The following is a 26336-nucleotide window of genomic DNA, read 5'->3' on the forward strand; positions in this document are numbered from 1 at the left end:
GCATCTCCTACCGTGACTGACCCTGAGTGTGGCTTGCCTGCAGAGGGGCTCTGGTGCCCCAGTAAGTCACAGAATCATTGGAAACAGGGGTAGGTGAGGTTTCAAGAACTCCTTTTGTCTACCTTCATCCATGGTTGTCTTTGTTCTCTTCCAACAAATTTCTTATTTTTATTCTATTTTTTTAAGTTTAACTCTGCACGTATTAGAAATCCTGAGCAAGCTGTTCTCATGTTCATCTTCTCATGAAAGTTTTACCTTGTGTCTGCACACAAGGTAATTTTTACAGTGTAATAATTTGTCCACAGTCTGTTCATTAGAGTTACAGCTTAAATGTTGTTCAAAAGCCTTGGTCATAATATTGCTCCACTGAATTGTCTCCATTGCATTTCGGAAAGGACTCATGGGATTAGTTATAGTTAGTTTAGTGTTTTCTTTTTTCTTTTTATTGAATACTGCTCTATTCCATCTAGAAATGAAACTTAGGCACTAAATGAGAGCTGTGCTCGTTTCCCAGGGCTTTGGACATGTGCCTGTGCTGAGTGGATATACTTGTCTGTTGTTACTGTATTTATCTTTTATCGAAGCCTCCTTCTGGTTTTGTTTGAATTGTTCCTTTAGAGGTCCTTGAGGAATGAACAGAATCAAGGTGCGTAGTCAAATATCTTAATTGTGGGTTGGGGGTTTTTTGGCCAAGGTCTTGCAGACAGTCAATTTGTCAGTGTCCCAAAATCTGCTGCTTTTGGAACATATTACATGGTAGAAATTTCTTCTTCTGTGCAAAAGTCATGTCTGAACATTTTGAAGCCATCTGGCAGTTTGGTGGCTTCATATCATGGCTGTGTTCTGAATAAGACTAAAAGATAGACAACAGAGACAGGGAGTGTTTGGAAGGGGTAACGTGGCAGCAGGCACATTTCTGGTGCTTAGCTCAACTTCACGGTGAAATACTTTGCTGTTGTCACCATGAATCTTAATGATTAATTCTTTGCTTCTGGCAGTCATGGAATATTGAAAATTGCTAGAAATACGATCCAGACAAAGGGTGAGCCTGAGCCAACTTCTTGTCACATGGATGCCATATACAAATGGATGGTATATTTTATATAACAGTCCCCTAACACTTTCAACTAGGGGTTTTTTTTGTTATATTCTTTAAAAATGAAAAATTAATTTCTGAGCTGTTCATTGTTTTCCTGTGCTGTGGTGAAATAATAAGATTTGCATGTGATTTTTATGTGCCTATCTATGTGTTCACATGCCTATGGAGACCAGTCAACAGCCACCAACTTCCCAATTGCACCAGAATTATATTCTGTTAACAAATAGGAGTTCTATATTTAGTGAAAATGCGGAGGTCTGCTGTTCATATCCAGGGAATCTCTACTTTCTGGAGTCCTGCGCATCAGTGAGGTATCTCAGAGAAAGGAGCAAGGCAGCTGCTGCACACAATTTGTGCAAAATCCCAGTTTTCAGTAGGACTTGGAACAAGATGCATGGCATGCAACAAGCCATCTGATTAATCAGCAGAGAAATTGCAAACATCAGCAATGTTTCAAGATGATATAGGAAGATCTGGTACTGTGTCTCCTTGTGCTTTCCATATATAGATCTTTGCCCTTGCTCTTCCCCTCATCTCCGTGAGAGTTCATGTGAGGTTTGTAGTTTGGCTAAACACAGGGCTGCCCGGAGTCTCTGCCTTTTGTTTTTTGCCTTCCTAATTGGCTTTTCCTGGTTATTTTTCAAGCATGAGGGTGTCAAGTCGATTTGCTCAGGAGTCAATCATGTGACATCATGATGCTTATGTAAACACTTCTTCCAGTTTGCAGCTTTATTAGCCAGTATTTTCCAAAGGTGCTGTCCAGAGCAAATCAATGACAAGGATGTCCTCCAGGGTGATCAGTGGGAGGGAGAGAAATCTTAATAAAGCCAAGGGCTTTTGGTTGGCTTCACTGAAGCTGCTTCTCCTGGTGCTTACAGGGTAATATCATGATGCTCTGCTGCTCTTTTTAGTTCTTTATGATCTGAAGAGTGTAGAGTGGTCTTGACAGCAAGAAGTTGCCTTGATGAGTATTATCTTAACCTCTGTTTTCACATGTTAGTGAAGATAGAGGCTAAGATAAAACTTATCAAGGCAATTGTGTGATTTCTGTGATACTGTGGCAGTGGTTTTGCAAAATCACACTTCTCCACAGAACAGGTGGAAGATGCTTTTCCATGTTGAGTCGATGCATTGATGGGGGAAGAGAAATTGCTGAAGTCTCAGGGGTGGAAGCTGTGACTGACTTATGGTCCCTTTTTTGGATTTAGCTAACAGTTTATATTCCAGTTGGTCACAGTTTTTCCTATTCCCAAGGGACAGGGTTATGTTTTAGTCCCAGGGTCACTGGAAGCTAAAGGAGCTTTAGAACTTGGGCATGAAAACTGCAGCTAATGGATGAAAATGAAATAAAAATTGCTCTTTCAGAAAGCTGGAGTTGATGAGGGCTGACTGGAAACCTGCATTCTACTCTGATATCTTAAGGGAACAATGCAGGGTTAAAAAAAGGAACTTGGAGCGGATCTGTGGATCAGATGCTGTGGGCATACCACTCATACCTTGCATGTATCATTTATTTTAGTCCCTCGTCCCAAGAGCCCTTTGCCTTGCTGTTGAAAACACAGGCGTACCCTGGGGAGTGCTGAGGGTGAGGTGAGGGGAGCTGCCAGGGATCCTGGCAGAGTAAACACTGCAGTACCTCCGTGTGTCCTCCACAGGCTTTTGGAATGTCTGTAAAGGGCTGGATTTCACAGGTCACAGCAGGGCTCTGCTGTTTGCAGGGTTTTGGAGACTTCTGAAAAATTACTGCAGGCTATCCTTTTATAGTGATTGCATTTCAGTCTTTGAGGTTTGATCTTATGTGCTGCTAAAGAATAGGACTGGACCACAGACTTCCTGTTCACTCATTTAGAAAGCCTTTAAAGAGAAGTTTTAACTATCTTCTAGCAGAAGTTACGGAATTTGCTGTTTTAAATTTTGTATGATAGCTGATATCCCTGTCAAAGTAAAGGAAAAAAGTTAACTAAAGGATTTACAGGTTTGGTAGATACCTTCTATTCAAGAGTAATAGACTACAGAGGAGCATATGGCAGATTTTTTGGGGATGAAGTGTTGGGCTTGGTGACTTCAACTTATTTAATGTTTGGAGTATTGTTTTCCTATCCTCATTTTATGTTTAATTTTTTTTTTGCATTAATGAAAGAGAACGTATGCTTCTGGCTATAGACTTCTAATTCTGTGGATGTTTTAGCAGATTATCTGAGCTGGCATAATTTAAATGGCAATATAGCAAACATAGTATTTATATGATGGATGGTGGTTGAGCAGACATTTAAAAAAAAAAAAGTCATACACAATTCACACAGATCCTTTTGGCATTTTATAACTCAGAATTCTGTTCCTGTGGCTGCACATTCTGTGTGCCCACAGTTTCAGTGTAAACTCGTGTAAACGAGTAAATGTAATGTAAATGTAAGCAAATTTTATCTTGATAGGAGCCTTGTAAAAACCTGCTACATGTGTACAGATGTGTGCACCTGAACTCCTGTTCAAAAGTCTCATCTGAGACACACATTTCCCATTATTTTAATGACTAGAAAAAGAATTTTATATAAATATCTCAGATGGTACCATTGGTTTCTCTGATATAGGAAGTTTTTAAAACTAAGGGCCCTTCATGGATGTAAGTTGCACGAACATGCATCTGTACTGATCCTGTTTGTCAACCACTTGCTCTCTGAAGAGGGTTTCTGAAATACCACAGAGGTAGAAATCCCCTGCACTGGTGGGCTTCAGCTGACTCTTCATCTTTCTGCCCTGTCTGAAATGTCCACTACAAAAAAATCCACTACACATTCAGGAAAAAAAAAAAAATCTACTTGCAAAATCTGGACCAGTAATTCCAGATTATGGTTTAAACTATTCCAGCTTGCCTTTCCCTTTCTTGGAGAGATATTTATATTGTTTTACATCTCATGTCAAACCATGTTTTTCTTTCTGCTGAATTCTGCCATGTGTTGCTTTGTTTGCAAGTCGCTTCCAAGCCAGTAATCATAAGCACTCCATCTGCTTGGGGAGCAGCGTAGTGATAATGTAAAAGGACATTTCCACTATTCTGTTTAAAAGAATTCTCCATCTGTACCAAATCTGCCATTTTAATGAGATTGTAAAGGGGTTTTGTTTCTTTTTTTCTAGAGGGGAGGAGATTGATTGTTGGGATGTTTTTTCCTTGCGTATCTACTAATTACATGAATGTATCCAAGGCCCTTTCTTTTTCCTAAGCTAAGAATTACTATAGGAATTTGCAGATCATGTAATTCAGGATGCAAAGGAATAAAGGGATCCTGGAAATTTTACCCAAAATCTATAAGTCATTGATTTTTCCATTAGTATTCAGCCTTTCTCTTACTACCCTTTGTTAATAGTATGCATTGAGAATTCATACTGAATGCTCTAAAATGGATTCACAAGGTTAAAAAAGAAAATACACTGTCACTATGATTTATGGCAGTCAGTAATCAGAGCTGAATTGATGGATGTGAATGTGCTGAGATGATTTTTTGGTGCTGGCAGATTTTAATTTTTCTTTGTGCTTTTCTTTTGTAATTCTGATCATTGCTCTTTTAAAATTAATGGAGAGAGAATTGGACAACTGCTCTTGTGGGAATGTCACAGCCTATACCAGGCTGGTTTTGTGGAGGTTAATAGGCAGTGGCCTGGGTCAGTCATGCACTGGTGTCATCACACTGATGTGAACTCAAAAAGCCAAGATCCAGGGACTGGAAAGGCAAAGCAGCCGTGGCAGAAGAAAGGAGCAGGCAGAGTGTGGGAGAGCTCCTGGAGAAGCAGGCTGGCACCCAGACCAAGCTGGCTCTGGCCACAGCCCTGGGCTGCCTGAGGAACAGGGGCCACGGCCCTCCAGCAAAACAGCAGAGACTGTGTGGAATCCTTGTCCCTAAAAATGTTTATTCCTCCTCTGCCAGCTTGGCTTTGGGATTGCCAGTTCTGTGTCCCCGGCCCGTCCGGGGGCTGCAGCCCAGGGCCGTGGGGCACCACCCCGCAGTGGCCTTGGTCTTCTGCAGGCACTTGTGGCTTTCTGTGAAACTGCCCCATTTAATCCTTTCACCTCCTAAAGAGAACTATTTGGCAAGTTTTAAATTTCATGTGATTCCCTTGAATCCTATTAGAGAAATTATCGTATTTCCTTTCTCCTTGTTCTCGAGCACCTTTACAAAGGCAGAAGAAAGCTATTTAGGAGCCTGAGCTTTATTCAGAGCTAACTTTTCTTCAGTTAGAAACAAAAATTCAGACACTGATTAGTAACGCTGTGATCTTGGCTTTCTAGAACTGGGATGTTTGCATTTATTGTTTTGAAATTACAGTTCTCAGCTCTCAAAACTTACAGCAATGCTAAATCAAAATTCAGTTTAATAAGTTGAATATTCAGGGTACTTTGTTTTGTGTGGTGGCTTGCAGTAACAGCATTGCTGAGGTAGCTGTGGGGCAGTGATTGAAATCTCTGCTACACGGAGCTCTGTGCAGATATGTCAGTAAGGTAAATTAATCTAAACTGGCTTGGCCATCCTTCTGTACTTAAATTGAGGTGGGAGGCTCCTCCACCCTGCAGACAGCTGTTGTCTTCTCTGTATTCAGTTAGTGGCAGAAGTGGGTCTTACTCATGAATCCTATAATGCCCTCAGCAAAATGTGCAGGAGCACAGGGTAGCTGTTAATAGAATGCATCATCAGTGACATTAATGAAGTATTTTCCAGCCAGGTCCACCTGAGTGCATGGCTGCTGCACCAGGGCCTCAAATTTTGCACCTTCTCAATACAGACATGTCTACATAGAGAACTGGTGTGATAAAAATTTGGTGTTTAAGCTCAAGAGCACAGAGCTCCTCCCTGGTGGCTGCGCTCAGGTTGATGCAAACATGGAGATATATTTCTGGAAAATTTAAATTATCCCAATAGTGTTTTACATATCGCTCATTTCCTTTCATCAACAAATGAGACATTAGACCTATCTTGTCTGACCCAAATATTAGGTCATGATTATTTTCCTCCTCTTCCTCTTTGCTGTTCTTCTGTGCCAGTGAATATCTGTTTCCAGCTCACAGGTGTGAGGTGAAATGTGTGACAGGCAAGTGCAGTGCAGGAGCTCATGGTGAATTGAAGATTCAATATTCCCTTTCTCAGAAGGTGGGCATTCTTTAAAGCCCCTCCTGATGTAAGTAACTGTTGGGAAGCACAAATGAAATTCCTGTTTCTGATGATAGCTTCCATTGAAAAGGGAGAAGTCTGCTTCGCTAAAATCAGGAACCTCTCTCTGGGCTTCCCTCTGAAGCAAAATTATTTTGCCCTGGTGTTGCATTTAATCTCTCTAGTTTAGGAACTTGAAGTACATAGAGAACAGCCTTTTACTTCAGGAAAACTGCCTCTAGAACCAGCGGCACAAACCTATCATAATTAGTCATCAGAAAATCTGAATAAATATAAAATTACCGTGGAGTGGGAGGCAGGCATATGTGGTATTCAAAACACACGGAGTGTAAAATGATGTTATTGTTGCCTTTAGAAATAGTTCAAAGTAGTCTGCATTAGAAAGAGCTGATAAGCAGAATGACAAAAGCTTGTTTCATGAGTGATTCCAAGCAGCAGTGCTTTTCTGATCAGCTGATGCTGCAGCTATTTTGGGTATTCCACAGATCATGATTACATACACGGGGAATGATTGGAGGCAGCAAATATGGTAAGTGAGCCAGGAATCCTGGGACACGCTCTGTTACTAACTTAATAGTCTTCTGTTCACTTGTCCTTTGCCATTTCAATCGCCAAGGGAAGTGTAACAAGTGACCGTGCTTAGTTCCTTCGAAAAAAAGAAAAGCACTTCCTGAGGCCGCTATTTTTAGCAATGGTGCAGTGTCCAAAGTGTTAACTAATTGAGTCATCAGGTTTCATATCTGGCCACAGAAAATGGCAGTGGAAGAGGGAGAATGCTTTCCAGAACAAGTAAGCATTTGTGGATTCTGAAATGAGTGAAATCTGCATATCGAGTTTCTTGTATTAGTGTTTTAAGTCTTTGATTGTTTGAGGCAAAGCTGGATGTAGGAAGAGGTACGTTTCGGATTGTTTGGTGTGTTTTGTTTTCTGATGGCTGGATTATGGTATAGGCTGAGGCGGCAGTCAAGTAGAATATTGCAATTATTTGTTCTCTCTGTCTTGCCAGTGGCTACATTGTGTTCAGAACACTCTGTGGAAGACTCTGATTAAAACTGCTCAAGCATTTTGTAACATTGTGGTCTGTGATCAGGGCCTTAAGTAACACAGATATTTCTAACACTTGAAGTATTTTAGCCAATCTTGTATATTTTGAAAAAAAGTTTAAAATTTGTGCTTTAAAGGTGCATTTTTCAAATAACACACCTCTTCTACTGGCAATCCACAGGTCAATTAAACTTGCAGAGGAGCCAGCTGTAGTGCTAGAAAAAAAGTGTGCTGGTAGTGACCTGTGGGGAGGCACCCGTACCACTCTTACTCCGAGAGTCCCAGTGACCTTCAAGGTGCTCCCTGTGGGATTTCAAAATTCCTCAAGTGAGGAAGCGGCTGTGAAAGGACATCCCTGTACTCCATGAACTGTGTTCAGAGAGTCTTCAGTAGCTTGGGTGATTCGCATCAGTTAAAAACCACAAAGCCAAAACAGTTCTCTAGGCTACTCTACTGCAGAATTTAAAAAAACCCAACAGGTTCCCAGGAAAGTGGATTTGTGTTTTTAGTACTGATGAGTGCCAAGCTTTGTGGAAATGTCAATTAGCAGCAATATTTTTTTAGTTAGAGATACTACTGATGCCAGAATAGAGCCGTTTACTGGCTAATTTCCACGTCAGCAATAGCTTTGTGCTCTGAAAAAAAATGCTGCAGTGAGTCCTCCTAAATGTGTATGTTGTTGTTTACTTGCTGTCAGCACAGGAATGGATGTTGTTCTCTGCTAAAAAGCATCTTTGAAAACTTTGGTTGTTTTCTAGTGAAGATGTATATTCCATATGCTTACTTCCACCAATGATTTCAAAACTGTGAAAACATTCATTTGGATATTTTTTTTTGTCAAGTAATTTTTTGAAGAATCTCTTGTTATTCAGATATCTCACGGTACTTAATTAAACTCTCTGTTGTCCAGTCCTGAGAACTTTATTTACTCTCTCCTGCGTTTTGCAGCACAACAGTATCCATTTTCATGGCGATAAACATCTTTGCTGATGCTTCCTGTGAGCCTCAGCAGCACAGAACGGGACAGGCATGGTCCCTCCAGCTTCTGTGTGCAACAGCTGGGAGAGCAGAGCGAGCTGCGCGCCGTGGCGTTGGCAATGTGCTGGTCTGCAGGATGCTCTGCCCCTCTCTGCTGCACCAGAATGGTATTTACTCTTGCTTTACAGGGGTTTGTTGCCAGCTGTATAGAAACTGCTATTTCTGTTCATTTGTGTGTTGTTTGGGGAAGGTGTAGCAGCACTCGAAATGGGGTTTAGCAGTGGAGAAAGGGCAGAGTATATATGGGTTAAGATTTTCCTTGCTGATAAGTTGTTTGTTTTTTTCCTTTATGATAAGTTTTGTTTTAATCCCTTATGTAAATCTTACATAGGCTGCCCTGTATATTTGAGATGCAAGAGAGAAACAAGCTCTATTTCACTGCATGTTTATGCTGTGGGTTTGCTATTCAGGAGTGATACTTCAGCACAGTACAGTAATGGCCCATTCTACCATCAAATGCCAGGGGAGATTCACTGTATAGGGCTGGTATGGTTGGTTGTAGCTTATTTCTGGGATAAACTGATCTTCACTTTAATGGTAGCACTAAAAACAAGTTCTAAGTCTGTGTCTGTTAAATATAGTAGGATTAAAGTCTTTTTGGCCAGTTTGGAAACTTCTAATTCATTAAAATTCATATAATTATTATACCATTATATTTCATTAAACTGCTACATGTTTTTCAAACATACTTAATTCTCATGCTAAGAGGAAGTGAATTTTGGATTAAAATAAATTAGCAAATCTGGTTAAGGTGAAGTAAAATATTAAAATAGTTCTGTTTGTATTTTTGTTTAAAAAATTGAAGTCTCTCCTGAGATATTCAATTCCTCATGATGGTTCTGCCAAATCCTGGCTCTCTAATGCACAATGGCTTTGAAAACCAGAAAAATATTAGTTCAGCTCTGTAACTGAAAAGTCACTGTGTAAAAATGGCATCACCTGATCTGCAGTGATTTATCTCTATATTTGGTAACTCTCTCTCAGAATGAAACTGAACTCTGTGCTTTCTTTCTCCCTGCATTGATCTCAAAGATCCCATACAGCTAAGGTTGTTCTCACTGTCACTGTTTTCAATCTGTTTGTGTCTGTAAATGCTGGTCCTGCCCTTGCCCCAACAGGGAATTTAGATTCCCCCTTCTGCTTTAGAACAGAATTCTGTATTTAAAGTTAGGACAGGACTTAAGAGTTGTAAACTAGAGTTTAAAATTCAGATAACATGCAGGGCTCTGATTTTTGCTCACAGATTTTGGTGCTTGGGCTGGAAAAAGCACTTTTCCTATTGGAATCTGAGCTCATCCTCAAACCTGGAAGACGTGGAGTGAGGAACAGAACACTTGTAAACTAATTTACGTTTGCTGTGCACCCCAGTGAATACATTTCATCCAGACAGCCCCAACAAATGCTGTGACAGAGCTTTCCATGCCACTGCACAGATTCCCAGCAGTGAATGCCGGTGTTTAATCATGGCAGAGGAAGGGAAGGGTGTGCAGGGAGGGGTGGAGGCTGGGGGCTCTCCCGTGCCCAGCCCCACAGCTCCGTGCAGACCGCATCCCATGGACCACGCCTGGGGGAAAGGGTTCTCCTCTGTGTTTGCAGCACTAACAGGCTGCAGTGTGTGTGACTCCTGCTCTGGCTTGCTCTGCATTGCCTTTGTGGTTTACAGAGGCGTGGTGGGCTACAAAATGGGCCTGGAGTTACTGGGTCAGGTCCACAGCAGCAGACTCAGATGGAAACCGAGCTGCGGCAGGCTGTGGTCAGCAGGGAATTGCAGCTCCTGTAGAAGGACGTGGCTAAGCCAGCACAGCCTGAAGTGTTCCCTGATGGTATTCCCCAGTAGGTCTCATGCATCTCCAGGCCAAGATTCAAATTGTTTCCTGGCAGGTTGCTCAGCTCCTGCACTGGGGAACTGGTAACTCTCCTGTGTGAAATTGCCCTCATGAGTTTGGGAAGTGTTGGGTGGGTATTTTTCCTCCTCAACCACCAAATTACCTCAGCCAGTCTTTAGCTGCAGGAGGACGTTTGAATACTTTAGTTTCTTGGTTTCATTGATTCTTTGCCATTGTACCTGGGTCTATCTATTTCACAAGGACAGCTGGTTCTGTAAATGCCACAAGCTCTCCTGAGGTGAGCTGCTATGATAGACCTTATGTGATATCTCTGACTGCCCCTGCAGAACTTAGTGGTGGCAAGTTTATGACTGTTTTGCAAATCTTGAGTCCTCTTAGTACTCAGAAGCTCTTTAGATAATTTCCACTGGCCCTTCAGGTTCTCTGTCTGTCACATCAGCCATGTGGAGTTCTCCAGAGAGAAACCCTTCAACTAAGTGTTCAGGTGTGTAAAAGGAAGATTTTTGAAGGTGTGTAAAAGGAAGATTTTGCTCCTGATAGGGGTCATAATCCCTGCTATGGAAACCTATGCATTGGCACTCACAAACTGATTAATCTTTGTGATTCTTGTAAGAATCCTAAACCATATGACAACCTCACGCCAAAAAGAAAAATAATTACATCTCTAGTAGATAGCTTTACAACTACCCATTCAAATGCCTTTAAAACCTAAAAAGGCATAAATTGTAATTATATGTGGGGTTTGCAAAACTTGCAGTGTAAATTGGTGTGTGTCTGCCTGTATTTTTGCCACCTCTGAAATGGCTTGACCAGTTATCATCAAAATCTTTCTGTTTAACGATAGTTAGAATTTCAAAGTTCCAAGGCAGAATCAATTTGGTTTTAAATGAGGGTTGAATTCAAAAGCAGGCATTAAGTAGAAACTTATGAATTCATGATACTGAAAGCTTTTAATAGATTATGTAGCTTGTCTATAGTTCTATAGATTGCTACAGTATTTTTGGGGAAAATTTATATCCATGACACTTCCCCTGACATGGAGTTTTCTCCATGTTATTACTACTAATTTCACCACATCTGATTGAAGCATATTTACATTATATTTTTATAGTCAATAAAATCTCTCCCACTAAAATCAATGGTATTGTCTCATTTAGGTTTATAAACCCTCCCCTCACCTATGAAATTATAGACAAATAAAAGCAGTTTACAAAATATTTGACAAGAGTTGCAGAACTCTTTTCCTCTCCTTTTTGGGTCCTTATTCTAAAATGATATTCACAAAGAGAAGAGGAGGTGGACTGCCTGATGTTATTCACGCAGTGATCTGAAGAAAGTGGCTTTAGCATGGAAGTGGCTTTAAACTTGGGCCGGAGATGTGCTGAAATTATCTGCTTGCTCTTTGGATAGTCAGCTCCTGAGAGGAAAACAGCAGGGAAGAGATCAATGGCATCTCATCTAGCTTGACATATGAGAGAGTTATTATCTTCAGGTGAATATAAACATGAGAAGAAACCCTGGAAGCACATCCAGCCCTTCTCTGGCTCTTTGTGACTGTGGTAGGACTTTTGAAAGCCGCTGATTTATTTTTCACTTGTAAATGTATGATAGGAAAACTTAAGAGAGGGAGAGATGAGTCATTATAGATTCAGGAGTTTCTTCCCAGAATTTGAAATAAACTTCTAGCTGCTGAGACTTTCAGCTTGAAGAAGGAACCCTAGATTTGAAATGTCAAGATCTTTTGCCTTTTAATGCATCAGATCCTTTTCATTACTTATATGTGTGAGTTGGTCACAAAGGGCCTGGTTCTTACACTGGTTGTCACTTTTAATGGAGTACAGTGATTCACTGGTGAAACCAGTCGTAGGGTCTTGAACAGAATGTGTCCCAGTTTACCTTGTCATTCATCTTTTCATCCAGTGTAGTCTGATAGCTGAAAAGTCTTTTTATAGACTTTATTGTCTTTTTATAGACTTCTTCTTGTCATTTTCCCATTAAAATTGTTCTTTTAATTTGTTAGTCTTGCATATTTAGAAAGATTGTGTGTGTTTTGCAGATGTACATTGATTTTTTTGTAGTCCTCAATCTTGCTTTTGGTGTTACTAATTTAACACATTCATACCAGTAATTGTTTTCATAAATTCTTCAACTGAACCTGGCATATCAAACCTGCGCTTCGAAATCTCAAAACTTTCCCTGTGCAAACTGGCAAAGCATATGGAAGTAGTGTAGACCTTCCCCTCCTGTCTGAACTTTGTCCCTGTGGGGACCTGGTCTCAGTTCAGATGGTTTTGGTTGGGTTGTCAGGTCGTAATTTTGTATAGAATTGCAGTTCAGTTATTCTGTATTTGTTGAGTATCTATGTTGGCAAGTAAATAATGTGGAGATGATATCTTAAGGGGCATTTTCAACTTGGATGGTATGTTCAACATATTATAGATATTATATGTGGATGTTAGGCAAGAATTTGCCATGACTCTGTCTTTTGTGCCTTGGAAATCACAACCCCCTTTGCTATTCTTAGAAAATCAAAGGAATAACAACTGGTTTTCCTTTCTGTGTTGTGCTTGAGCTTTCTTAGGAAGCAAGCATTCAGGTATTTAAATCCAGGTGGGATTAGTGGTGTCACAAATCACAGGATTGAGTGAAGGAGGCTGCATACACAAAGTCTAAGCAACTTTCACGGTGAGAAAGCTGCATCACAGCTCCACTGCAGGTGTTTGTCACCGCAAGAAAACAACTCACTCTAGAGCTCTCTGTGCCGTTCAGGGCAGTCACAAACACCTCTTTTACTGACGGGAAGCTGTGAAATGTTCTTGGATCTACCAGCCTTGGCATCTCAGGCTATGGGTCCTTTGGAACCACCTTCCATTCCAAGTGGCTCATTTTTCATGGAAGCAGGGTGCATATTCAGCATTTTGCCAGGACAGACTCTGAGAAAACTCCAAGGCATCTTGAAAATGGTTTTTACTAAACCTGCACTTTGTCCTGTGGTCTAGTAAGGAAAGAGGCTTGTTTGCATGAATGTTTTCCTAGTTTGGCCAAAGATTTCTAGAAGGAAGGACCTGCATCTAAAGTGCATTTTCCACTTTTGTTTTTAATTCCTTAGATGTGTGATTTTTCAGGAAATGTTTCATTTTTCTCTACGAGCATGATAAGATTGATCACTATACAGAGATGGAGCCTCAGTTGTTGAAAATGCAGTTGGTTGTAGATTCACATGCATATTTTGCAGAAATACAAGAGGTTTAGTCGCCAGTAGTGTGGCAAAGAAGAAAGTTTCACACAGCCTAATACCAGTGTGGTTTTTAACCTGTGGAAAACATACTGTAGTTACCTAGCTGGAATAGAGCCCTTTTTGGGGACATTGCAAATAGCATCATATCTTTGGCTGCTTTATCATGCACAATACAATAATATGATCAAAGAAAGTTGATGATTAAATGGTGCGATAGGGCAAACAATTAGAGGGATTAATTTGGTTTTTGACTAGTAATTATATTGTTTCTCTTTTTGTAGTCATATTCAAAACAGCTGGCCTTCCCTAGCCAAAAGATGTGTCCTCTGAATTGCCAGGCTTTAGGAGTGGAGCTTTTCATGTTGCCCTGAGGTTGTGTTTAGAGCTGTGATCCCAAAAGCATGTCTCTGGAGGGTAATTAACAGCACAAGTGCAGATAGCTGTTGGCCCAGGCTGGTACATCCTTATCAGAAGAGAACACATATGGTGCCATGGTATGTAAAGTGTGAGCGCTTGTTTGCACAGAGAACATCATTCATCCAGTGCAATCAGCCCCCTTTCTAATAGAAAGGATACAATGGAAAAATTTTAATAGTGATATAGTTAAAAGGTAACAGCAGAGAGATACAAGGGATTAGAGCCTCTTGGAGGATGAATGAAGTCTCCCCTTGACAGTGATGTTGCTGGTTTATTTCACGTGACTCAGACACTGCTGTTAATTGGCACTGTAGTTTATTTGGAATAAAATTTCATTGCTTACCGAGTGAGGGTAACACATTTGCATGTAAGAAAACCCTAAATTAGCATAGGAGCAAAGTCTAAGAAATGGCAAGGTCCTCCCATTTCTGGTGTCATGCTTAGTGCCCATCAGAGTTAAGCTTTCCTGCAAAAAAAAAAAAAAAAAAAAAAACGCCCATGGTTGCAGTAAGCCCACCCTTATCAAAATAAGCAAAAATGTTATCATCCATTTCCTCAGGTCACCTCATGCTGCTGCAAAGACTCTCTTTGCTGAGCACATTTCCAAATGGAAGTAACATAAGTTCATCCCTTAAAATGAGGTCATTGCCTCTCCCCACAACAAATGTTAGGCATGGTTAGCATCTTTTTGTTGGGACTCAAGCCAGAATGCATCCTGCTCTGGCACAATGGGAACCTGCTGGGGGTTTCCCTTCACAACAGCTACTGTTAAAGATGGAGTGAAAAACAAAACCCTGCTCCCAATGTGAAAAAAGACTGGATTTTTAATCTGAAAAAGAGGCCACTGTAAGCAGAACACAAAGGAAAGAGAGATGAGCATAATAAAATACCACCAGTATGGGAGGAGGCCTGTGCACGTTAAAAATAATGGCTTTGCACTTTAGAGGGTTCACTCAATAATACAGATTCTCTGTTTTCTTAAGGGACCCTCTCTAGTGCCATGGAAAAACCAGGCCAGACCCGGGACTGACAGTCAGTGGAAATTTGCTAATAGTTTTTTTCTCTTTAGCCATGATAATTTAATCTCTTACTTCACTGGAAGCAGTTAAAGAAAAAGAGTCAATATGTATTTGCTAGCATGAGTCAGCATCAGCATTTTCTGGAGGCTTAAGGTAATATCCAAGTGGCTTAGGCATTAGTCTTTGCTGTAATAGAAATATTTTTAATTCATGTAGCTTTTCCTCAAAATGGGGAAACAGTTCTCAGCTCCCTTCATCTTGTGGCAGGACTAGGGGACCATAAGGTAAAGAAGAGCTGGCAAATGGAGTGCTGCTGCCAGCACAGCCTCAGCCCTTTCCTGAGATGTCCCTGGGATGAATGTTGGAAATTAACTCCAGACTGGAAAACCTGTTGTGTGCTGCAGGCAGTCTGCAAGCTCATCAGCCTGCTGTGCATTAGAGAAGGGATTTTTTATAGCAGTGTGCGTTAAAGGCAAATACAAGAATCTAAAAGAAACACACATTGCATAAAACCTCTCTTCGTTAGCCAGTTGAGCACACTTGCACATTTCTTAAAACTAGAAACAGTCAATTTTTCTTCCAAGAAGGTATGGGGAGAGAGGGGAGAAACCATGCCATCTGTGAAGAAAAAGCTTGGTATTATGCATTCACCAGTACTGGTACTCCCATAAATCCACTGTTTATTAAAAATTCTCTGAATAGCCATTTCAGTGCTAAATTCTGTGTGCAGGATCTGAAGTTTGTCTCTCCAAGAATCAAAACACTTGTAAAAGTCTTAATTTTTAATTCTAATATGCATGTAGACTTTGGAAAGGTAGCAGCCATAGGAAGCCCAGGAGGGAGCTGAGAAGGGCTTTGGGGACACAGGCTGACAACAGGGATCCAGTGCAAATGCACAGGAAGGGCTGTAATCTTTGTGGCTGACTGCAAGAGCATCTGAGATTCAGGGTGCTTTTATGTGTGCCCCATGCCTGCTGTTCTCATGATGTTTGTCCATACCTTGGAGAATCAAAAGCCAATTTTCATCTTAATTTCATATTGGGATTGATTACAAAAAAAAGAGAAAGGGATCTGAACTGGCCACAAGCATCCAGAATGCTTCTCAGGAATGCTGAGGTTTAATTAGTGAAGAATAAATCTATTAGGTCTGGTGAGAGAATGTCGTGTAGACAGTGTCTATGTCTATTCTGTCTGTGTGGGGTTCTTATTTTCGGATTCCAGCTAGTGTGGAAGGTGGGAATGGGCATATGGAGAACAATTGCCCACAGAAAGGAGCACATGGGTGTCCTGGGTGATGGTTGGAACCCAAAATCCTTTTCCCCCAGTGTGGTTTTAATGCATTTCATATAGCAGGTCCTTTATCAGTTTATGACATGGGCTTCCAGGAGTGATGGCAGTCCAGATAAATAATTATTAACATTATTATTGCACTTCTGTGATCTTTAAAATCCTGCACTGGTTTGAGCCTAGGCTCTAGTGTTCTTTCTGTCTGTAATGCTGAGGCAATTTACAGGCTCTAACAGGGACTCTAAGAGGCTCTTTTTAAAACAAAACAGTGCCAATTGCAAGTAACATTTTTCTACTCTACTGAGGTATTAGAAAAAAACAAACAAACAAAAAAAAAAAAAAAACCAAAACAAAACAACAAATTTAGGCTTAAAATACAAATGTAAAGTTGTGAAATTTTGGGTTCAGATATGTAGAAGTTTTGGATTGGTGTTTTTGATCAATTCCTTATGTTTTGGATTGAGAGTGTTCATTGGTTCTTGTGGTTTTGGAAGTCATGTGTCTTAACAAGGATACTCAAGACATTTTGTGAGACAGAAAAAAGTTGAAAATCTCTCCTCTGACCTCAGACCTACCTCTGTGGGTAGGTCTGAAGTAATGCCTTAGTTATAGGGGAAGTGGAAGCTGGCAATGCTACTTCTAAGGAGGCTGAAACTGCTTTTGGCTTCCAACAAGGTTGTCTCTGTTTTCTCTCTAATGTTACTGCTTGTTCCTGCTTATGGCAGAGGTGGAAATGGATGGAGAGACTCCCAGAAACCCTGCTGAACTTCTTGCACAATCGTACACCCTCAGTCCGTTGTCCCTCTGTGCAAATCTCAAAGCTCCCGTGCATGGCGGCCCGGAAAGGGTGAGCTAACCCCATCTGTGGGCCTGGGAGCATCAGCCAAGATCAGACAAGAAAGCTTTCCCCTTTTTCAGAGCACAGGGGCGTGTTACGCCCTGTGTGCTAAGGCAGCCCGTGCACTCGCACACATTGGCTCACATCGCGTTCAGGTAACTGGAAACCAGTAAGGTGGAAACTGCCAGTGCCAGCTCAGACCAGCTGAACCGAGGGAGGGTTTGGGCAATCCTCTTAAAGGCAGCTTCTCTGGGTGCTTCCCCCTTGCTGGTGTCGTGCCAGCTTTTCCTGCCCGGTGCCATGGTGCCGGGAGCCTGTCTGGGCACTGGGAGTGCAGGCTGACGGGGGAGCAGGATGCTGGGCCCAGCGCCTCACCGGCCCCCCTGCCCGCATGGCAGCCTGGCTGCTGCTGTGTCTGGACACTTGGAGCTGTTTTGGAGTGAGTTTTGAGGGATGACTGGCAAAGGAGGACATGCTGTTAGCTTGATTGAGGGATTTCAGGAGTGGATTTGTGCATCACTTAGCGGCACCTGAGGTAGTTTGGTTTGGGACACTTTTTTATGGCCTCAGGCTGGGACTGTGGCCTGAACTTTATCCTTTCTGCTGTTAGTGAGTACTTCCAAGAGTTGTTAAATGTTCAGAACCCCTAAGTCCAAAAGTGATGCCCAAGTCTGTAAGAGACACAGGCATTGCTCTCCCTCCGCAGTGAAATTGCAGTTAGAGATTAATGTGATTATCAAATATTTATTGCTGCTTCTGCCTCTGCGCCTCCATTTTGTTTGAGCAAACAGACTGGGACGTGTCTGCAGACGAGCAGTGTTCCTTGTCTGGCGTGCATTAATGCCACTGCCGGAATCTGGTTTTCCAGAGCGAGTGGCTCTGGCACATCCCTTCCCCACCCAGGAGCAGCTGTAAACAGCTGATGTTAATTCTGGTCCCCCCTGCTGACTGTGCCAAACAGGGATGCCATTGCCCTCTGACAAAAAGGCTCCTGCTCTGTTGAGCCCTCCCTCATACCTTTAGTAATGCTGATAAAATGCTGACCTGTTTTTTTACCCCAGTGACTGCTGTTGCTAAGCACTGAGAATATGACCTGTCTCCTGTAATAATCTGCATTGCACAACTCAGATGATCTCCCAAATGAAAGCAGCTCTCAAGGCAGCTTTTCTTCCCCATGATCTTCATAGTTATGACTGTTTACTTTGCAGTAGCACCTTATTTTTGAGAAAGTCTAACTGAACACCAGTATTTGGGGGCTGTATTTGGGGGCTGTTCTATTGGGAAGGACATTGCAGAAGCTGGTTTGTAATGATCAAGCGTGGCATGCTTGCAAAAGAATGATAAAGAGCAGGGAAGGCTGTAAGCTGGTGACTTATCACTGCAAAGTGGAATGCAAAGTGTGCAAAACTCAGGAGAAAATGAGGAGCTCATAGGTAATGGTTTTCTCCTTAGAGGGGAGAGCTTGTTTTATTAGAAGTACCAGGAAAATGGTCTTGTATCTTCTGTGGGTACAAGGAGAAAAGCAGATTTCCTACCCACTTAGCATTTTGCTGTTGTCATGCCCAAGACTGCTTCATCCTGCATGTGAAGGAGGCTTCTGATGGGCTTGGAGCAATTCATGAGCACAAAATTCAGTTTGCAGTGGCTGTGTTGACAGGAGAGAAGAAAACTCTATAGAAAATCTAGAAATTAGGTATTAAAAAAAAAAAGAAACTTATTTGAGCAACAGATAAGTAACTGTGCTTCGGTGCCAGGGTGGTTCGTGTTTCTCTTAACACTAACTGCCTTTATTGTGTAGTGTAAAGGCAATTGTTGCACTCTTTCAAAGTGTTAAAACATCTCAATGCACTGGTAGCTGCAATGATGTAAGGCCGGGATGAAATGATACTGAGAGGGAAAGAACGCAGACAACTCTTGCTTTACCACTCTAGAAGTGGGCACAAAAAATATGTTGACTGCCCAAGATGGCAGGGAAAGCTGTGGCACAGATAACATCAAAGATTGTGTGATTTGTCCCTCTTGAAAGCTAACCCAGTTCGTTGCATTTGCTCCAAGGCAGGATCAGCATTATCTAAACTGTCCTCCCTGGATATTTGCATAACTTGTTAAAACCCCCTGGGGATGGGACTTCCTCTCAGTGATTCTGTCATGATTTAACCAACATTTCTGCTGTCCTTACATTCAAGCTGAAGTCATCATAAAGTTAATTTGTGTAACTATCTTTAATGCATGGTCTGAAAAAAAGGAAAATGCAGTTTATATAATGGCCCTGTACCTAGAGATTTCTGGCTTCTTCACTGAATGTGAACAGGCATTGTCAATAAAAATGTGCATAAAATGAAGGACAATGGGGAAAATAAACCAAAATGTTAGCAGATGTGAGATTTTATATGTTCATTTGTAGAACCATGGGGTTTTTAATTCCACCAACCTAGTCCTTAGAGGTTGAGTATTTTGAATTTTTTTTTTTAATCGCTGAGATTAGTTCTCACAGTACTGGTTGGGTCTGTTCAGCCTGGGCATTGGAAGTGGTGTGGCACCTTTGGGAAGAGCAGCCATGGGAAATGGCTCCCCCATGGCTGTGTGCCCCTCTGGGTGCCAGATGTGTCCGTGGCTGCTGGCCTTGCGTGTGAGACTCCGCTCCATAATTCATGTTCGTGTGTGAAGCCAAGCCTCCTGCTGCCTGCTCAGGATTTGACCCACATTTGATAAGGTGGTTTGGGATCCTTTCATGTCTAGTTGAGTGGATGTACAATATGCTGTATCATTAATAATTTCTTTGCCACTGAAATGTGTTTTTGTACCGTGCCATAATTTCTCACAGGACTTCTCCTTTTTTCTTGTAGTCTGACACAAATGCAAGTTACCTGAGAGCAGCTCGAGCTGGCAACTTGGAAAAGGCTCTTGACTACTTAAAAAATGGAGTGGACATCAACATTTCAAATCAGGTTGAAGAACATTTTGGTCAAATTTTCTGGATAAATACCTTTCTTGCTGTGTCTCAGATTTCTCATTATATTTGCACTTCATGTCAAAGATAATTTATGTATTTTTTGGTGAACCATGTTTACATATCTTATCCAATTAACTTTTTTAAACCCTTTACCCAGACACCATTTCACTTGCACATGGAGAATGCACTACTTTATCTTTCATTCCATTTCTATTGCATTAGATCATGGAACAGCACACAAAATGTGAGACCCCAGAGCCAGTATATCTTGATTTAATTCTTACTCTGTCCTTATAATCTAATTCTTGTGATGTTTGCCTTAGTTTTTGTAAGCAGTCCTCTCAGTGGGATGGCAATAACTTGTCTCCTCATATGCTTGGTAAGCTGGAAAACACTTGGTAATCCTTCTAATTGCTTGTCTTTTTCCCCTCCCTTTTTTAAACCAGAATGGGTTGAATGCTCTCCATCTCGCTTCCAAAGAAGGGCACGTAGAAGTTGTCTCTGAGCTGATCCAGCGAGGTGCCAGCGTGGATGCAGCCACAAAGGTCAGTCAGGCCTATCTGGTTGTTCCCTTGTTCACCCTGCTGGCCTGGGCATGAGGTGTTGGCCAAGTGATTACAGACTGCTACAGCAGTAATTGCCCATTTTCCACTGTTGGGGGGGGTTGTCTCAATAATTGCTTAATAGAAACAAACAGTAGATGATAGTAAATGTCACAGATTGCTAGGGAGCTGATTTACTGAACAAATTGTAGATTTCTGTTTTGGTTTCTGTCCATGCCGTGTCTTCTAGAATAACACACTCATTAGAAGTATCCACCAAGAAATACTATGTTCTAAAGTGGAAGATGTTCTTGGCTGTATTGTTATGTATTGAGTCTCAGGTTTTGTACTCTTTTCAAATGTCACTGTCTCTAATTGCAGAAAGGAAACACAGCACTGCACATAGCATCCCTCGCTGGACAAGCAGAAGTCGTCAAAGTGTTGGTTACAAATCGGGCCAATGTCAATGCACAGTCTCAGGTAAAGCCACATGTCCCTGTTTGCTGCTGCCAACAACTCTGCTGATACTAAAGTTGTTCTCCTCTTAGAAACTCTGGTTTTAGCAAATGTATTTGGTAGATCTTACAGTGTTAATGTTGGCTCTAGAAAGTAGAGTTGATAGTCAATGAGATCAACCTCAGATCTGCCCTAGGAGTGCCCTACGAGCTACTGCTTGTTAGAGCTGGAAGAGACAAGGATAGAACAGGAGAGTGGAGAGAACGTGTTTGAAGGGATCCTGTTTCACATCATTCACTGTCTCAGACTTAGTTGAGCCCATCCCCTTTCCTTGTACAGGGAGGTACTGCAAGCATATGCACAGTGTGTAAGCTTGGTTCAAGTCCCTAGAATAAGTGTTTGGGTCAGTTATAGAGAATTTGAAATGAGAGGAAACAGCACTGGTGCTACAAGCAAAGCAGCAAAACAAAACAGAAAAACTCTGGCTGGAAAAATGCATAAACTACAGATTGTTGAAAGTCATGTGGCTGTGCCAGCAGTGTCCTGCATGCCACCCCATTCCTGCTCTCCCTGCTCAGGAGCTGGCAGGCAGTGTCGGAGAAAAGACAGTCTTCTCATCTGGCCCAGGATTACCATTTTGCTGTATTACAAAGATGTGGCCATGAAAATAAATGTTTGTTTAAAAAAAATATATTTTTAAGAAGGAAGGTGGGTTTTTTAATTGGTCTTTCAAATAAAAGGAACAAAATGCTTAACAGGATCTATTTTGAAAATGTTAGTTATTTGTGGTCTATATTTCTTTTTTTTTTTTTTCACCTGAACAAAAGAAATAAATGACTCAGTTCTTCTTTCTTACTGTTTTATAGTAGCTCAATACAGCAATATTTGATTCCACAAACCATATAACTTAAATTTAAAGAAAACAACAGCATACATTATTTTTAGGTAAAATCTCCCGTGAAGTTATGAAGTAAAACAAAGCAGAAATATTTGCCATAGTTTTCCTGTTCAAGAACTTAAGATGGGATTGACAGGATCTTTTCAGCTTGTGTTTGACAACTTGTGTATTCAGCCCTGAAACTAAAAATAATCTGAGATTGTAAACATCTTATATAACTGCATTGTCCATATACCCTAAGGTTTTGCCACATGTTACTCTTTGCTAACATGCCAGAATTAAAGATTTATTTCTCCCCCACCCCACTATGGAGGCCTTTGATGTCTCTACTTTGCACACCCATGTAACACCTCTATTGGCTATTCCAGACCAATACCCACCCCAGCTGGGATTCAGCTTTTGAGGAGGTCCCTGGTGCTTTCTGTGGCCAAACTGCCCTGGACCAGCTTGGTCTGTGATGCTGAGCTTCACCTGAGCTTTGTCTCCTCTTTCCTTGACGCTGACAGCTCTCCCATGCTGACAGTTCCAGTGTTAGACCTTCTTTAACCAAATCTTCCTGTCTGTAAAAAAGCCAAAAAAACAAGCCAGAAATTCGTGCTGGGGCTAATTTTAAACCTTTTCTAAGGGCTGTTTATTACTGTTCAAGGCAAAATGGTTTTTTTCAGACTTGTGGCTGTCTGCAATTCCAGCCCCTTTTTAAAGAGAGAACCAAGTGTAAAGTGTGGGGTGGAAAGATATTTAACACCCTACAAAAACTTAACGTAGGAGAAAAGGTTCTGCTCTGCCTCCAAATGCTAATAGTATTTGGTTTTGAGAATTTTTGCCTATTAATTATTTAATGAAGCCAACTATTTGGTAGAGTTTCCTGCTTCCTTTCTAATTGCAAATGTTTGAAACTAAAAAATTGATCTTTGTTTCCAGCTGAGTTAGTAAGTAGATACAGAATATGCCATGAAATGATAGAATACCAGACTCGATACCAGACTGCTGCTCACTAAAATAACCTCTAGCGTGATGTATGAGGTACCTTAGCAAGTGCTTCCTGGCTTCTCTGTTTTTTAATTAAGTAGAATTTTGGCTGTATGGTGACTGAACTGTTGAAGCTCTGTTCTAGAGAGTGCATTAAACACATTCCTAACTTTGGGCTTGGGCTCTGTGAGCCCTTGAGTGCCTGCTTTGTGCTTGTAGCAATGCTTGTCTGAATAGAGACCGAAATATCAAAATCCTGGAACAGCAGCAGGCCCTGCCACCTGTGCAGGCCTTGTAAACATGTGGCTTCACAGCTGCTCGGTGCCTTGCTGCTGGTGAAGTTCCTCTTGGATCAAACATCCATTTCCTCCCCAGCTGTCCTTTGTTGTGACCTCCTCCGTGTCCCTGCTGCCAGCTTGGCCTCAGGTCACCTGTGCTCGGTGCTGGACCTGTGCCCTGCCCCTCTGCCCGCTGCTGGCACAGCCAGGTGTCCCTCAGCTGTCCCACTGCAGCTCAGCCCAATTTCACTGCCACAGGTCTGAGCCTGTGGTGTCCCTCTGCATCTCTCCAGGGCCCAGAATGTGGATGTTTATCCTTCGTTGTAAACATGTGGGCAAACTCCTCTCAGCTCATCTGTTTTCAGCCCCATTGGTTTTCTGCAAAATCTAGGTCGGTGTCCTGTGTAATTGTAGGAGAGATTTCAGAAATTCTTAGAACAAAAGGTAAAATAGACATTGCTTTAATATTGATCAAAAAAAATTCAGTTTCTCACAGGCTGTTTACGGTTAAGGCAAAGACAAAAGCATTGACTGTAAGACAAAGGCATTCACCAAAGAATGAGTTAAGCTCTGCAGCCTCTAATACTTGTATTGCATTGATTGAAATCAGTCACCTAAGCATAATTTGAGAGATGCTCTAATGTGTTCAGAAGCACTGATAAACCTCTGTCTCAAACTGCTGAGAACCAGTGATCCTCACATCTCCTGGTGCCTGAAATATGAAGTAGCTCGGTGCCCAGAGGCAGAGTGTGCTCAGAAGGCAGCTCTTGGAGGAGATGGAAGGCAGAAGTAGCTGGCACAAGTGAAAGAGAAGTCAAAGCTAATGGAAAGAAGAGAAAAAAATGTCAATTACTCTGAAGAGTCACTGCTCTTGCTTTTGCCACAGACTTGTATTGTATCTCCCTGTCCTGTTTAGTATTTCCAATGCTGTGGCTGTATTTATCAGGAATCATAACTCATTGCCACCAAATCATCTGTCCAGATTGATTTTTAGCTTAACTTCACAACAGATGTGAAATGAATTGTTGTCACTTAGCTGTGGGAATTGTAACTGGTCAGCTGAAAAATTCTTCTGTGTCCTTTTAAATAATATTACCCTTCTCCCATCTTCACTTAAGCCAGTGTAGATCATGCCATTAACTCATCTGTGAGCAAACAGTTGTTTTGCTTTTCACCTAATCTTCCCTCATTTGGCAGAATCTTTTTCACATATAAAATGTTTCTGGGATGTTTACACTCTTGTTTTCATATTTCAGAATGGCTTCACTCCATTGTACATGGCAGCCCAAGAAAACCACCTGGAGGTTGTTAAGTTTCTTCTTGACAATGGTGCCAGTCAAAGCCTTGCCACAGAGGTAAAAGTTTGAATTTGACACTTTATGAACAAAGCAAAATGTGTTTCAGCAGTAATTTCTGCCAGCTTATATCAAACTAGTCTTTTAAATATGAAATTAAAGACAAATAAAAAGCTGTCTCTGTGAAGTGTGCTAATGAATAGAGTTATAGGCTTTTCAGCAATTTAAACTGTCTCTTGCCATTTCTGAAATAAAAAAAAAATTGCTTTAACTAGAGACAGTTCTAAATATAGATGTGTTCTTAGTCATAACTGCTAATCTTTCAGGTTAAGTGCTCACACAGGGAAGCTGTGTGTATAATATAAAACTTTTCTGTGCTTTATTAAAAATAGTGAGCCATGAGAAGGGTGGCAGCCATAAGGCAAGAACAACTGTTCACCTGTGCTTTGGACCAGCCCTGGGATATCAGAGAAAACCCAGGGTTACTTGGGGCTTGGGGCATTTCCTGAACTGCTTCATTACCACGTTGGTACCCTCTCTGTGGCACCCACTTACCACCTGGTGCTGCAGGGAGAATTTCAAGCTGACAGAAAGATGCAGGATCCGTCCTTGAAGGTGTTCTGTGATCTTTCTAGGAGAACACTTCGCATTTCTTTCTTTAAAAAGCAATTCTAACTCAAATACAAAATTAGTTCTAACTCAAATAAGACAACCTGAGAGGAAAATAAATAACAAATATATTAATAGTTGTAAATGTATGACATTGAGAAAGATGTTGAATCTGGTGAATTTTCAGTTGTCTTATTACCAAGATTTTGCTACCAAAATATAGAAAGGTACTTCAGTAGGTGCTCTCTTTAATATTTTTTGAATTCTAATTGCTCTGTCAGTACTGTTTCCATGAAGGAAATGCACAATTAGTTCGTTGCCACCTATACCTGATAGTATCACAGTAAAATGGTGTAGAAAGAAAATCTTATTCCATATTCCACTGTGAAAAATGAATTGCTCATGGAACAAAACAGTGTTTCCAAAATCATGAGATTAGTTATAAGTTGAAGTGTGCATCAGAACTACTTTCTGGAAATGCTCAAGGATATGAAAGTCAAGATATACCAAAATAAAATACTTTACATCTGGAGAATTAATTGAAAATTGTCACTTATCACTGTATGATCTTCTGAAAAGAGATTTTAGGAAAAATTTTGAAGGGGTACTAGGTTTTTTGGTTTGGTATTGTTTTTCCTCTGAGCACTGTATGTCAGTTTAGGTTGAGCTTTTTTCCATCTCAGCTTGGTGATAAGATGCAATCTAATTTTATCCATGGAGAATTTATTTTAAGATAGCAAGCTACAAAACAGTGGCACCTTTATTGCCTTCCTTGTTTGAGATAATTACTTATGGGTTCTTTCTCATTTTCTCTTGGTCCAAGTTTTCTTATAAATCTGATTTCTCTTTATCATTCTAAGTGCAAAAACTTTTGTAACTAAAGGATTGCCACTTAGCTAATTATTCTTTAAAAGTAACTGTTTAATCATGGTGTTTTAATCTAACTAAAGGAAATAATTGGTTCTATTTCCCTACAAGAAAAGATGTTGTGGGTGTCTACACCACTTTTCTGTGAAGGGGTTGAATTTTGGGATGTGTAAATAGTGCAGGAAGCCAAGGTCTCCGGGGCTTCTCCAGGCATTTCGGCATGTACAGTAGAGCAATATTGCCAGAGCCCTCTCTGGGGATGCTCAGGGAGGTTTTTTGGCCTTCACGGCTGCAGAGCATCTTTCACACCCCATGGCCCTGTGGCTGTGTCACCCCAGGACTGCAGCCCAGTGCCTGCCCTTGCTGCAGGAGGATGGGGAGCTGCAGGCAGCAGGGAAACCTGGTTAAATGAGCATGAAACTCCTCGGTGGGTGGGGAGGGTGTGGTGCAAATTGCTTGGTAGGACACAGGAATTTCAGTGGT

At 41.3% G+C, this 26336-nt stretch overlaps 1 protein-coding gene across 4 annotated transcripts in view; it reads left to right on the top strand.

Annotated features, from left to right (window-relative positions):
- The window catches only part of ANK3 (ankyrin 3), a 289144-nt gene that overhangs the window by 130988 nt on the left and 131820 nt on the right, over positions 1-26336 (top strand). For all 4 annotated transcript variants that reach the window (XM_041475697.1, XM_041475680.1, XM_041475687.1 and 1 more), the window contains exons 2-5: positions 19833-19934; positions 20386-20484; positions 20863-20961; positions 24339-24437. In XM_041475697.1, coding sequence (XP_041331631.1) covers positions 19833-19934; positions 20386-20484; positions 20863-20961; positions 24339-24437 — 399 coding nt within the window. The remainder of the gene's footprint in view (positions 1-19832; positions 19935-20385; positions 20485-20862; positions 20962-24338; positions 24438-26336) is intronic.

This window comes from Pyrgilauda ruficollis, unplaced genomic scaffold (assembly GCF_017590135.1).
Source record: "Pyrgilauda ruficollis isolate IOZ18807 unplaced genomic scaffold, ASM1759013v1 scaffold11, whole genome shotgun sequence".
Classification (NCBI taxonomy): domain Eukaryota; kingdom Metazoa; phylum Chordata; class Aves; order Passeriformes; family Passeridae; genus Pyrgilauda; species Pyrgilauda ruficollis.